The sequence below is a fragment of the Phyllostomus discolor genome, chromosome 9 (genome assembly GCF_004126475.2).
Source record: "Phyllostomus discolor isolate MPI-MPIP mPhyDis1 chromosome 9, mPhyDis1.pri.v3, whole genome shotgun sequence".
Classification (NCBI taxonomy): domain Eukaryota; kingdom Metazoa; phylum Chordata; class Mammalia; order Chiroptera; family Phyllostomidae; genus Phyllostomus; species Phyllostomus discolor.
Window position 1 is genome coordinate 76,225,051 of NC_040911.2, and position 15,234 is coordinate 76,240,284.

The following is a 15,234-nucleotide window of genomic DNA, read 5'->3' on the forward strand; positions in this document are numbered from 1 at the left end:
CTGGCTGTAAAAATCAGTGGGGGCTGAGGTGGCAGAAGAAATTGCCAGATTCTCAGGAGACTCCTCTTAAAGGGCCTGCATGAACTTAGGATTTATGCAGATACATCCCATCTGGGATTCAGTACCAGGGAAACAACTAGAAGTACACAAGTGGCATATGGGGAGAAAGTGAAGTGACTAGAAATAGGGTGAGTGCCAGGAGACAGCTTCCTCTCAGGCAAACCTCCAGAAGCCAGGCAGCAGTGTTGTCTCCACTTTGAGCCTGCCCCCACACAGAGCCACAAAGTGGTGACGTGGGTTGCCCCACCCTGGTGATTACCTAAGACTCTGCCTCATTCAATTTACAGGTATACTTTTCTAAAGTAGGCCATGCTACTAAGACAGGGAGTCAAAGCAGCTCTATCTAACACACAGAAACAAACACAGGGAGGCTGCCAAATTCAGGAGACAAAGAAATATGGCCCGAATGAAAGAACAGAACAAAACTCTAGAAAAAGAACTAAATGAAACAGAAATAACCAACAAATTAGATGCAGAGTTCAAAACAATGGTTATCAGGATGCTTAAAGAACTCATTGAGTATGGCAACAGCGTAAAAAAGACCCAGGCAGAAATGAAGTTTACATTAAGCAAAATAAAGAAAAATCTACAGGGAACCAAGAGTGGAGGGGATGAAACTGAGAATCAAATTAATGATTTGGAACATAAGAAAAAAGAAGCATTCAATCAAAAGCAAGAAGAAAAAAGATAAAAAAAAAACTGGGATAGACTAAAGAGACTCTGGGACATCTCTAAACGTACCAACATCCAAATCATAGGAATGCCAGAAGGAGAAGAGAAAGAGCCAGAAATTGAAAACCTATTTGGAAAAATAATGAAAGAAAAGTTTCCTAAGAAGGAAATGGACGTATTAGTCCAGGAAGCACAGAGTGTCCCAAACAAGTCGGACCCAAAGGGGACCACGCCAAGACACATCATAATTAAAATGCCAAAGGTTAAAGATAAAGAGAGAATCTTAAAAGCAGCAAGAGAAAAGGAGACAGTTACCTGCAAAGGAGTTCCCATAAGACTGTCAGCTGATTTCTCAAAAGAAATCTTGCAGGCAAGAAGGGACTGACAGGAAGTATTCAAGTGATGAAAAGCAAGGACCTACCACCTAGATTACTCTATCCAGAAAAGCTATCATTTAGTATGGAAGGGCAGATAAAGTGCTTCCCAGAGAAGGTAAAGGTAAAGGAGTTCATCATCACCAAGCCATTATTATATGAAATGCTAAAGGGACTTATTTAAAGAAAAGAAGAAGATCAAAACTATGTACATTAAAATGCAACAAATTCACAACTATCAACCACTGAATCTCAAAATCAAACAAGCAGAATAGGAACAGAATCACAAATATGGAGATCACATGGAGAGTTATCAGTTGGGAGGGGGAAAGGGAAGAATGAGGGTTAAGTAGCATACATTTGTAGGTACAAAATAGATGGGGATGTTAAGAATAGTACAGGAAATGGAGAGCCAAAGAATTCATATACACACCCCATGAACATGCACTAAGGGAGGGGGATTGCTGGAGAGTTACTGGAGTTACTGGGTTGAGGGGGAAAAAGGGAAAAATTTGGAAAACTATAAGAGCATAATCAATAAAATATATTAAAAATAATAAATAACTCCCAGTGATGCCAAAGCTTATATAGTTCATGGACCACATTTGGAGAAGCAATGGTTTAAGGAACAGATGTACAAAATGTTACATGTGGGAGTATTTAAGTTCAGTCTTGCTGGTAAGTAAAATGCTGAAGAGTTAAGAGAGGATTGTTATGAAGGAGAGGCATAGAATATTAGCTAATGTCACTGAAATAGCACCCAAGTCATTAGTGAAAAACAATAGGGGGAATGCAAGGAAGCAAGAAAGCTTTGGGAAACCCTGTGAAGAACAAAATATGCTATTGTTTTCCCACTAAAATGAGGCAAAATTTCAATCATGACCCCTACAGCTCCCAGTCTATGAAAGAGTCTAAAAACACTGAACTTTTTGCATTAACATTTTAGCTGGCGGACTTCTGGTAGTGTAGCCATTGACATGCCCACCACCCAAATACATAAGAACACCTCAATTTATAGAAACAAATATACTGAAGAGACCTAAGAACAAGACAAATGTAGCTTACATATAAAGCAAGTCATAAAAATATATCTGGAAGAGAGGCTTTTTTCTTGCCCAGGGCTTCAGATAGCTACACATGTCTCTAGAGTTCTCCCTTTGTCAGGGTTCTTTTCAATGCCTACTTTGTATCAAATGAATAAAGTTCAGATGCATTCCATCAAGAAAGTCACAGATTAGGACTAAATACATTACACTACCCATGTAATCTCCTCTGAAACCAGAAATACCTTCTTCAGAGGGGTGCAACCATGAAATGCGGGAACCATGTCCTATGCTGTCTTGCCTTTCTCATTGCCATGGTGCATCTATTAAAGCACCATCGCTTCACACTTAGTTATTAGGAACTAACTAGCTCCAATTTCCTTCTTAAAAGAAGGACCTGGAGCATAAGAAACCTGCAGTTCTTGAAGGATGGAGGAGGGTCGTTAGTGAGAGACAAGGCAAGTCTCAGCGGTATAAAGATCACTTTGTCTGAGTCCTGCCTTGGAGAGAACTGAGGTTGTCCCCATTTCCAAGATCAGAAAACAGAGATCTGTGGAACTTGGAGGACTTGCTCAGGGTCACCTAGTAGAAACTCCTGGAACCTTGATGCTACTCAGTGCACACTCTCTGTAGGACCATGGAAGTGTAGGGAATAACCTATAAAAGTCCAAAAAAGTACATTTTCATTGATGGCCCAAAAACAAAAACAGCAAATGGACGTCTCTGGCCCTTGGTTTATGTTTGGCCCCTGTCACCGCCCCCCCCCCCCCCCCCCCGCCACACCATCCAGCTTTAGGTTCTGTGAATCAGAACCGAAATAATTCCTTTTCCTTGCCTGTGGATTTTCCAGACTTGGGCTGGTTCACTAGAGTGCTAGGGAGCTCCCTCTCTAGATCATTTCGAAGATGTTCTTAAATCTGTCCTTGCTTCTTAAATGTTATTTTCCTTCTAGAATGAATGAAGAACAGATAGCTACTGTGTGTCTGTCGGTTCTGAGAGCCCTCTCCTACCTTCACGATCAGGGAGTGATTCACAGGGACATAAAGAGTGACTCCATCCTCCTGACAAGCGATGGGCGGGTAAGATTTTCACGTTTGGTCCCTCCCTGCTTTAGCTTGCCACTTCATCCATCATGGATATTGTTCTCCTAAGAACACTTTCTCATGATTCTCATTTTTTAGTCACAAGTCACCCACTGTCCTTCCCAAATGTCTTACAAAAAGGAAATCACTATTCTCTGTGTCATCCTGTTAGTCAGAATATTCTGGGGCTCACATTTGGTGGATAAATTTCCACATTAACAATGAGTACAGGAAGTAATGAAAACTATGGAAATTTCTTTTTCTGCCATGTTCTTATTTTGTTGGAGGAGATGATGTTTTCTAGGACTTCGTGACCCTGTTCTTGTGACTATACATGTCTGCAGTATCTGTCGGAGTCCCTGCAGGAAACAGATGTCACACTGCAGTGGACTATTTGAGGAGAGTTTAATAAGACATGGGCAGAGGCAGAAAAATGAGGAGGATTAGAAAAGCACATGAGGATTGGTGTGGTACTCCAGAATGGAGTGCTGCTCTTACCTGGGGAGGTGAGGTGGGAACTGGCTACCAGAGCCTGGAGACAGACATTGTTACATGAAGAGGGCCGTATGCAGGAGTCTGGGCTTCAGTGGAAACCAGACCATGGCGAAGCTGCAAAGTGGGAGCTGAGGGAATCAACACCCAACCTCACTCTGGTCCTTCCTTCCCTTTCCCTGTCAAAGCTCCCCATTAGCTAAAGCAAATCAGAAGTCATCAGTGAACATAGGTTGGCCTCCCAGGGCTCAGAAAGGGTAGGAGAATAGATCTAGGACAAACAAAATATACCCATCACATGAGCATCTCTCCAGGCCTAGATTTCTGCATTTCCCATCATCACAACTTCTTCAAGGGATACTGCTGAAACTCATCAGCCACACCATGGTACCAAGGAACACAGAATTCAACAGCCATGATAAGAATGAGTTGACATCCACAGAAGGGTTAAATGGGAGAGTTTTAAAGAATATATTTTCACTACTTAGGTCCTTTTAGCTTCCCTGAAACTTCCACCAAAGGTAAGAGCCCTAGGATGAACGAAGCCAGCTGTTTCTCTGATGATCCGTGTTACAACCCAGCAACCTCAGACATATGGAAAACATTCATGTCACACCAGAATTTGCCCAGGAATGGCCAGAGGGCAGCCAGAGGAAAACAACCAAGCCATTTGGCTTTTCTTCTTTTGTTTAAAAAAGAATTGTCAATTTTATTGCAGAAATTAATTTTTTAAAGTAGATGTATAGTTGTGAACATGCGAAACACAGAGTTTTTTCTTGTATATTTATTAATTTTATTATTTTCTATATGAACATTATATATATAATTTGCAAACTTGGGATTATGTTTAATGGGCAGTTTTAAATCCTGCCTCTGCATTGTTCTAAAAGCTTTTTGAAAGAGAGCATATAGCAGTCAGTTTTGCTTTACAACAAACACTCTCCAGTTAGTGGCCTAAGACAGCAACCATATATTTGCTCAGTATTCTGAGTCAGCACATGAACTGACCTCAGCTGGGACAGCTCACCTCTGCCCCACGTGGCATCAACACAACTATCTGTTTTGTTTGTTGTCAGTGTGCAGTTGACAGCCTCCCTCATTTGCCTGGCCAACAGCCAGGATGGTGGGGGTGGTGATAGCCATGTGTCACTCATCTCCCAGCAGGCTAGCCCAAGCTCATTTGTGTGCTTCCTGTGGCCAGGTTCCCAAAAGCAGCAACAGAGGAAAGCTCAGTGCACACACACTTCTGAACCCACCACTGTCTTACATCATGTTTGCTAATGTCCCTTTGGCCAAAGTCACAGGGTCAAGCCTAGATGTAAGGGTTGGGGAAATAGACTTTACCTCTTGATGGGAGAAGATGCAAAGTCACACTGTGAAGGGATGTGGATTCAGGAAGGGGACAATTATGGTGCCGTTTTTGCACACTCTCCCACAGAGCAGGAGAGCTACAAGAAAACAGCAGGACCCCTTTCCTGGCCTGACTCAGGAAAGACAGAGATGGGCTCCCCTCCCCGACCTCAGAGCAGATTTTACAAAGCACTGAAACTGGTCCACAAACTGGCTCTGGGGACTGGTGTGGGCAAAAAGAGCAAAACAGGGCACTTTCAAGCCAGGCTTCCCTTCCTTGTTTCTGGAAATGGATGACGAAGGCTTTCTTGCTCTAAGTACATGTCAGATGTCAAAATTAGACATGACACTAAGGTAATAACTCATTGTTTAATCAGCTCACTTAAATATCTCCCCCTCCCCACAAGGTATTAAGGTTATTGAATCAGTCAGCATCATTTTCATGGACAGAACCTGTTTCAAACATTGCCTGCATTTCCATGCACCCAGCGAAGTGTTCACAGGAACCAGCACATTGTTAGTGCTTTAGTCTTATTGGTTTGTTCAGTCACTCATACAGTAAATGTTACCTGAAAGTCAACTGTGTGGCAGGGGTGGTTCTAGGTCCTAGGAAGGAACAAAGCAAAATCACTACTTCATTAAATGTATTAGGGGCATGGAGGTGTGATAATAAAGAAATAGATAACTACACACATAAAGTCACCACTAGACAGGCAGTGATAAGTACTCAGGTTGCTGGAATTATTTAATTTAAGCAGGGCAAGGAGGTGGGATGGGGCAAAGGGGGTCAGTTATGGAGATCAGCCAGAGAAGGCTCTTCTGAAGGGGTGAATTCGCAGAGACTTCTGAGTGGGTGGAGCCTGCAGCTCTCAGGGCTGTGACTGTTCCGGGAAGAGGGTACAGGCCACATGGTGAGTGGATCCTGTTTCTCTTGGCCAGAGTGTGCTCATCCACATTTCAGAACGGTGCACTGTGTTGATTCCACTGGGTTTCTTCAGTTTCTAGACAGAAAGAAAATGTTGTTTTAGATGGAGTGTGGTTACTCTAAGAAAAGTCTGAGAGTACAGTTTGTACTAATCTATTAGAACCCGGAGTTTTATAGAGAAGACATTTTTGTTCATTTATTGTCATTATAACAAGTTACCCCAACACTGAGCATCTTGAAGCAAAAGTCATTTTAGCATTCTCACGTTGCTCTGACAGTTGGCTGGGCTCACCTAGCCAGTGCTGCTCTGACCTGTGGTCACATGATGCAGCGAGACATATTCCTCAGTCACATGTCAGGCAGTGAGTGTTGGCTGACAGGTGGGTGTGCAGCGGGAGCTGGCAGCCGGGACACCTGTGACATGGCCTCATGTGTGGCCTTCCTTGTAGCATGGAGGCTGAGTTCCAAGAGTGAATGTCCCAAGAAAACAGGCTGGAAGTGCATGACACTTTTATGACACAGCCTAAAGTCACATAGTGTTACTTCCACCATAGTCACAGCCCTTTCAGACTTGGGCAGGGGGTGGAATAAAAAACCTTGCTCAGTGAGAGGAATTGAGTCACATGGAAAAAGAGTTCATCGACAGGGCAATATTGTTGTTGGCTTTTAGGGAAATATTGTCCATCATATAAGCTGTCTTGGGTTCTCTTCCTGTTTGGAGACATTCAATGTCAGTAGCCCTGAGAGAAATACAAATCAAAACTAGAAGATACCACTGCACATTTATCAAAATGGCTGAAATGAAGAACAATAATAATGCCACTTACTTATACATGGCTGGTGGGAATATAAAATGGTATAGTCACTCTGAAAAATAGGCATTTCCTTTCAAAACTAAAAATGGACTTACCATATGGCATATACTTCAGAGAAATGGAAACTTATTTTGGCACATAAACTTGCACACAAATGTTTACAGCAGTTTTATTCATAATAACCCAAACCTAGAAACTCCCCAAATATCCTTGAAAGGGAAAACGGTTAATCAGACTGTGGTGTGTCTGTACCATGGCATACCACTCAGCCAAAAAAGTAAATAAATAAAAAATAATAAAAAGGAGTGAATAAGTGATACTTGATAAACCTCAAGGAATGTATGATGAATTTTTTAAAAAGCTAAGAGAACTAAAAGAATTGCACTGCATAATTCCATCTATGTAACATTTGTGGAATACTGTAATTATAGGGATATACAGAAAATCTGCCGTTCCCAGGGGTTAGGGACTAGGAGTGTGTGGTTATACAGAGGTAGCACTAGGGAATCTTTTGGTGAGGGTACAGTTGAGTACACAATCATGGTTGTGGTTATACAAGACTACAATGCACTACAATTGCAGAGTATATACACACATACATATACTTCATATACAATTGATGAAATCAGAATAAGCTCTATGCACTATACCAACAGCAATTTCTTGGTGTTGATATTGAACTACAATTGTATAAGATGCTAACATTAGGAGGGCTAACCTCCTAATTATTTCAAAATAAAAAAAATTTAAGTGAGTTATTCAGATTTAAAGGGATAAATTCTTTATGGCCTCTTCAACAACTAGAAAGGAAACTATTTGCTATCAACTGAAAGTAAACTGTTCATTATTTGTTCATGGCAGAAACAATATCCAGTGAGTCACTAATTTGTCTTAAGCAAGGGGAATGTGATGTTTGGGGCTTGAGATGGGAAATAAATTATATGTCACAAAATGGTTGTAAGAATTACTTGAAGAAATTTGTGTAAAACCATAAGATGTAAACAAGGTACAAGGGAGGTACTCAGAGAGAGGGCAATCCCCACCCCACCCTTGCAGTTGAGGGTTGAGCAAATTCATCTACAATCTGTCCTTGGCTTGGAGCTTGCATTTGAAAGATGATACTCAGGGGCCACTAGACAGTGAGTGATCAACTTTTATCAAATTCATTGGTTGGAATGAAATTCAAACCTATTAACCCCAGTGCCTTTATTAAAAAGGGAGAGTCCTGACCCAGAAGGTCAGTTTGTTGGAGTCCTCTCCAGACACCAAGGTTGTGGGTTTGTTCTCTGGTCAAGGCACATACAAGAACCAACCAGTGAATGACTGTTTATGCATTAAGCGGAACAACAAAGCGACATTGTGATGTTTCTCTTTCTGTCTCCCTCCTCCCACTCCAAACAATTAAAAAAAAACAGGGATACACACAAATAACCTTTCTGGTAATTTTATTGCTATAAATTGTCACAATTTAAAAATTGGGAGCTTTCACATAAAATTTCAGATTTCTATCTGCTCGGCAAAAAATCAAAGTATCTGACAGCGCTGTGCCTGGATTCACACGTGGCGGTAATGGAGGCAGTGTGATGAGGGTGAGTAGCACCACAGCAGACACTGCTGGGCCCCCACCCAGAACTTCTAACCTCTGTGCTCACTAGCTCCTCCTCCAAATGCCAAAGGCCACCACCTGCATCTCTTTACCTGGGGATTTTCTCCTGCCACCCACTTGTCTGTTTTTCTAGTACAAGGCAGGCTGGAAATTCCAAGGAATTAACATCCATACTCCCCAGGAACAGCCCGGAAACAGAAAATGGGAGCCAGTGTATAAATACCACAGCTCTCACCCTTGTGTGCAGTAGGTCTGAGGCACATGTCCCCTGCAGTCTCCCAGACTTCCTCAGCAGGATTCAGAGCTAGTTTACACTGTGGTAACTTGCTGGGTAATAATTAACCCTTGACTGACTGCCTTCCTTTCCCTGTTGTACTTACCCATTTCACTGCTAGTGTTCCCTGTATCTCCCTAGCACTGAATCCTTGTCTCAGGGTGTGCTTCTGGGGAGCCCAAACAAACATAATATCCACAGACAATGCAAGATGGCTGTGCTCCCTCTCCCATGGGACTTGCAGTAAAGAATAGGTAAGGGGGCAGAGACTGGCAATCAGGGCTTTATGACCCTCCCACACCCTCTTTCCTGTGCCCCTGACCATCAGCTGGAAGTCAGTGTCTCTTTCCCAAGAGCATATACCTCTTGTTTTTTCACACAGACCATGTAATTCATTGATATTTTTTGCCTGGCTCTCTTGGGCATTTGAGTTTTGTTGTCTCTCAAATAACTAGAATTATATAATTAGAAGACCTGAAGGCTATTTCCCAAATGCTCTTCTTAAATAAACAGACTCAGTCCTGTTAAATAGCTTGTTTCTTTTCTTTTCTTTTCTTTTCTTTTCTTTTCTTTTCTTTTCTTTTCTTTCCTTTTCTTTTTTATTCTTTTCTTTTTACAAAAATTATATTTACTCTATATTTTAACTTGTATCTGTAATTATAATTACTGGTGTTCCTAATTTATGTAAATACAAGTTACTATCTAGTGTCCTTCCATCCTGAAAGGTTCACTTAATATTTCTTGTAAGGCTGGTTGTGTGTTAACAACTTAAATTCATCTCTTTCCAGTAGTCTCTGAGATACACCAAGTCTCTACCTGTCCTCCCTTCCCTGCCACTCCACACAGGTTACTTTTCCTCATGCAGGAATTGCAGCATGGGGAGTCAGGAGATTCAGATCTGAGTCCCACTTGAATACTGTTGTACAATCTTCAACTGTACTGTTCTGTACTGTACTGTTCTACAATACTGTTGTTGGGCAAGTTCCTGCTGCCCAAATGGTGGAGGGACTGGCTAAAGCCTCTCTGCTGTTCCAGCTTAGCCGCTGTGACACCCTCCTCCTCCTCTTGGGCATGGCAGCTGAAGAAGTGGACCTTCAGCTGGGGGCACCATCATCTGTCTGGCTCCTTCTGCTACCTCTCTGTTCCATTGTCCCTGGGTCACTGCTCTTCTTAAAACAGTTCTCAAACTCTAGTGAGCCTCAAAATACCTGGAGACCTTAGCAAAAAAACAAATTCTTGGGCCCCACTCCCAGAGTTTCTGATTCAGTCAGTCTGGGCAGTCCCCAAGAACCTGCATCTCTAACAAGTTCCCAGGGGGTGCTAATGCTACATATGTTGAGTACCATTGTCTCATAGGAAACACTCAGGAACCAGGCTCAAAAGCCTGCTTTTGCATCCATGCAAAAACCTGGAGCAGATGCAAGAATTCTTTAGGTTGTATGTGATTTACAGTATGCAAGTTTTACATTCTATTTTAAACCTACAGCTATCCTGTGGATAGCCTTTTGCTCTGCCTCCCATGTTTTTGTGGGGCCTCTGATTCCTAGCCAGGACACGTTGAAATGGGTAGGATCTCAGGTTTAAATAGCAGCTTTGTCTGAGCTCTTAGCTCTAGTTTTTTGTCTGGCCCCCTTGAAACAAGTTCCATGTTCTTCTTTAAGGGGCGGGCAGTGTGCTAGCTACAGTTCTCTTAGCCTGACTGCATTAGCAGGCAAAGGTGGTTTCCTAAGCAAGCACATTGTACAGTTCTATCTAAAATAAGGCTCAGCTGAGAGTCTATGTGACTTGCTTGTAAGGTCTGTCTACAATGCCTTATTATACTCATTACTTGAGTTCTCATTATCTACTTGCAGATTTACTTGGATGACTGTTGTGTGCAATTATGTTCTTTTAGAAAATTGTCTCCTTTATGTACTTGGATGAGTAAAAAATATATATGCAGAAGCACTTGAACTCCTACAATAGATTTGCTACAATAAAATAGGCCTAGCTTCCAAGTATCAAGTTTCAATTTCTCATCTTACATTTTGTCAGGGAGATAATTCTTAGTCTGGCATGTGTGGGGTCATTTTGTGTATGTCCATAAAGAGAAAGCCACGCTAGAGATACTGACATTAAAAAGTGTCAATACCAAAATGTAAGTATGTTCACTTCCTTAATCATGCAGCTTTCTTAAATTTACAGGCAAAAAAAAAATTGGCAAAATTGTTCCTCTTCTACCATCTGTGTAGTAGGGTTACCGATTCACTCATAATCAAGCTCTGCAAATAACTGCACACACATGCACATGCAAAATTATAATGTCACCAATTTTGGAAACTTACCTTGACTCCTTCACAAAGTTCCACAGACTAGATTTTTTTCAAAAATCTTTTAAAATTCAGTCTATTACTTTTAGTATGCTTAAATAATTTAAACATTACCTGTCAAAGTTTAACTGCATTATTATAACTTTTAACTGGTACTTTTAAAACCTCAGTCTTTGCAATTTGGCCACCCTGTTCACACCTACCACCCTCATCTTTCTCAAGGTAGACTCTGGGAGAAAAAGGGACAAATGTGGATTGTGGGGCCTCAGGGTGAAGGAGAGAAGACTATCTTCTTGTTCCTCTCTAGTCCCTGCCTTGACAAAACTGGCCTATTCTACTACCTGGACTGGGGACCACTAAGGATTAACAGGTCCCATCAGCTGCTGTACTTTTCAGGAGTGCACCTCTGCTGTACCTCGCAGCTCCAGCCTCTTGCCATAAGTCTTAAAAGTCATCTTTGGGGCTGACTCCGCATCTCAACTATAGGCTTGCAGTAAGCACTTACTTTCCCAGTCCCTCTCTGAGATTTGATGGAGCTTCTGGATTTCTGCACATCACACAAAGATCTCCTCCCTTGTTTGTGTGGGGATGTATGCTACTCAGATATTTGATTCTGAAGTGAGCTGTCCTCAGTGAGTCTATGATGGTTTCATAGAAGCTGGTAACATTGGCTTAGGTTTACTTCCATCCATTCATTGTGCCGTTTCTTCATGGAGGCTAGATTCAGCATAGCCAAGGCTGGTGTTCAGCTGGTATCCACTAGCATATCTATAGTCATTGTTAATATATTACCATATTTTCATATATGTTGGTAAATGTCCACTGTTTCAAGTCACTGGAGTATCTGGCCCCCTTTGCCTCATTAAAGATGGATACCACTTAACTTTCTGTCTAGATTCTGATTAGTCTAGGTGAATCTGGTTATTAAATATTTTGAATATTGCCTCTGATGACAGATACATATGGCTTCTCCTCTCCCCTCTTTGTGTGGGGATTTATGCCACTCAGATATATCTGAAGCCCACCATCATCTGCTTGGGGTGGTGGGAAGTGATGTATAATAAAGAGTTGAGGCCCAATGTAATCAAATCGCTGCTCTTCATTCTCTTCTTCACATAATCCCAAGACAGTAGGATTTTTTACTTCTCTGAACTGTAGACTCCTTTTATAATAGGGCACCAAGAATTGTGGACCAGATGCCATGGCCCCAGAGCTCTCTTCTTCATACCACATGGAAATCTAGGTTTGATTCTTGATGTCCAGGCTATTATGAAAATCATCTTTCCACTAAACCAGCTTTCTCCAGCATTTATCTGGAGCAATCTAATTCCCTTCAACCCAAACCACACCATCACCGACTTTGTCCTGATTAGGAAGAAGACCATGAACAAGGAAGTGGAAGAAGAAAAAGCACATTAATAATTTCTAAAACATTATTCTATTTGTTTGTGATTTAACTTTGATTCTAGAAATAGCTGTCTTGAATAAGGCAATGATGGTTTCAGAAATAGCACCAATGTGTCTATTACATGACCTGCAATCATATATATGTGTCAATATAAAATAAAATCTATCTAGTAGTGTGTGTTTTTTGAGTACTTACTCTTTCCCAGCTCTTAAGGAACACAGTAAAGCTTCACAAGTAAAAGGCAGAGCTGTTACCCCTGAGTAATATAGCTTCTATCCAGAGGAACAAAATTAGCAACAAAACAGTTCAAGATTGAGTGAATGCTGAGTTCTCTCAAATCTAGAAAGGGGAAAGATCAATGTGGGCACCTGATAAAAATTCTGGAGGAAGTGAGAAGTGACCAGGCTTTAAGATATGCTTAAGGATTGAATATGCTTTCCCACAAAGATTAGAAAAAAGGCAAAGATGTCCCTTCTCACCAATTCTTTTCAATATCATATTAGAAATACTAGATGATGCAATAAGACAAGAAAAAAAAAAGATAAAATAAATGCCTATTGGGAAGGGAGAAATAAAACTGTATGTTCACAGGTGACATGATGGTCTATGTAGAAAATCCAAAAGAGTCAACAGAAAGAACACCTAGAAGTGATAAGGAGTTATACCAAGGTTGAAGGATATATCATTAATATACAAATGTCAATTATTTTTCTATATAGCAGCAATGAACAAAGTAGAATTTGAAATTAAAAACGCAATGCTACCTATATTAGTGCCACCCCAAATGTAAATACTTAGGTATAAATGTAACAAAATATGTACAAGATCTTATAAGCAAAATTCTGATTAATGAAACCAAAGACCTAAATAAAAGGAGAGCTACTCCATGTTCATAGTTAGGAAGATTCAATATTGTCAAGATGTCAGCTCTTCCCAACTTAATCTATAAATTCAATGCAATCCCAGTCAAAATCCCAGCAAGTTATTTTGTGAATATTCACAAACTAATTCTAAAGTTTACACAGACAGGCAAAAGATCAACACAATATCTAGCCAACAAATATTAAAGAAGGACTAAGTTGCAAGACTGACACTACCTGACTTTAGTGACAATTCACACTGTCATCTTTATAAGCAGTGTGACATTGGCAGGAGAACAGATAAATAGACCAATGAAACAGAATAAAGAGCCCAGAAATATGTCCATATAAATGTAGTCAACTGCTCTTTGACAAGGGAGTAAAGGCAATACAATGGAGTAAAAATGGTCTTTTCAACAAATGGTGCTGGAGCAACTGGATATCCACATGCAGAAATTAGATAGAGACACAGACCTTATCCCCTTCAGAAAAATTAACTCCATGTGGAAACATGTACTAGATGGAAGTATAGGTTTAAGAATGGGAGAGAGAAGTCTGCATTAAGCATGGGAGACAAAAGAATATCTGGCAAGAGTATATAAAAAGAGAAGAGGTGAGAGTTCAACCCTGAACCCTACATAGCCCCAATATTTAAGGTATAGGCAGCAGAGGTAGAGCCAGAGAAAAAAGGCTGAAAAATGTTCAGAGAGGTATGAAGAGACTCAAGGGAGAATTTGTGCCATTGAGACTTTACCTTTGATTTATGGAAATTTGAGCTTCAAATGACCATTCTGAACCATTGTCAATCAGTGCCTGAACGATTGTGGTCTTTGAATATGTATTCTATCACATGACTAACAACCCTAAGAGGCAGTCCTCTTCATGAGACCATCTGAAGTTCATAACAGATCATCATGAGCAGGAATCATGCCTTCTAGAAATAAACTGAATCCCTGTCATCTGGAATATATAAATTGGCATGGTGCCTAATGGTTTAGCATATTCTTAAGAGTATTCTTAAAAGCTCAGTGCAAGAGTTTTCAGGCTTTTTTAAAGATAATATCTAAGATAAAGAACATACATGTGCATTGGCTCATCAGGGTCACCATCTCACACCCCTAGTGCTAACACTCAGTTTTGATGCCCACATTTCCAACTTGATGTTCATATTGCAACTTTGATTGTCATGAGCAAAGGATGAAAACAAAAAGAAAAAGTGAGCCAATATTTCAAGTATCCTATATAAATGAGGTCTTGCAATAATTCAAATACAGCAATAAAGTTGGTATTTTGACTCTCTCATGGTACTTAGAAATCTAAATGTGTCCAATACAAAAGAAGCTTAACTGCAGCGGTTTATATAAAACTCTTACTAAGAAAGCAATTTACTTACACTCATCTGTTACACTGAAGTTGTGGGTGTGAATTTTAATGAGTTTGTTGTTTGCAGTATACTTAATTTGTAAATGTTTTGGTTTCAGTATTTTATAAAAGATATAAGCAGCAGGAGTTTAAACATTTACCTGCTGGAGCCATGAGAGGTTGTTTGTTTGTTTGTTTGTTTTTCTTAAAATGGCCTGTGCTTTTCCACTAAAAGGGTTTGACAACCCCTCTGCCAATATTTCCAAGACCTGTTAATGAGACTGTTTTGTTTTGAATTTTAAAGTCTCTATGTGTTTCTGCATCTTCAAGCGAGTATTTCTTTTTTAAATATATTTTATTGATTATGCTATTACATTTGTCCCATTTTCCCCTCTTCACTTCCCTCTGCCCTGCACACCCCCTCCCACCCACATTCCCCCCCTTTAGTTCATGCCCATGGGTCATACATATATGTTCTTTGGCTTCTACATTTCCTATACTATTCTTAACTTCTCCCTTTCCATTTTCTACCTACCATTTATGCTACTTATTCCCTATACCTTTTCTCCTATTCTCCCGTCTCCCCTTCCCTGCTGATAACC

General features: G+C 40.6%; 1 protein-coding gene across 5 annotated transcripts in view; it reads left to right on the plus strand.

Moving 5' to 3' along the window:
- Positions 1-15,234, plus strand: part of PAK5 (p21 (RAC1) activated kinase 5) — a 274,928-nt gene that overhangs the window by 251,573 nt on the left and 8,121 nt on the right. For all 5 annotated transcript variants that reach the window (XM_028525070.2, XM_028525071.2, XM_036010102.1 and 2 more), the window contains one exon: positions 3,102-3,228. In XM_028525070.2, the coding sequence (XP_028380871.1) occupies positions 3,102-3,228 (127 nt within the window). The remainder of the gene's footprint in view (positions 1-3,101; positions 3,229-15,234) is intronic.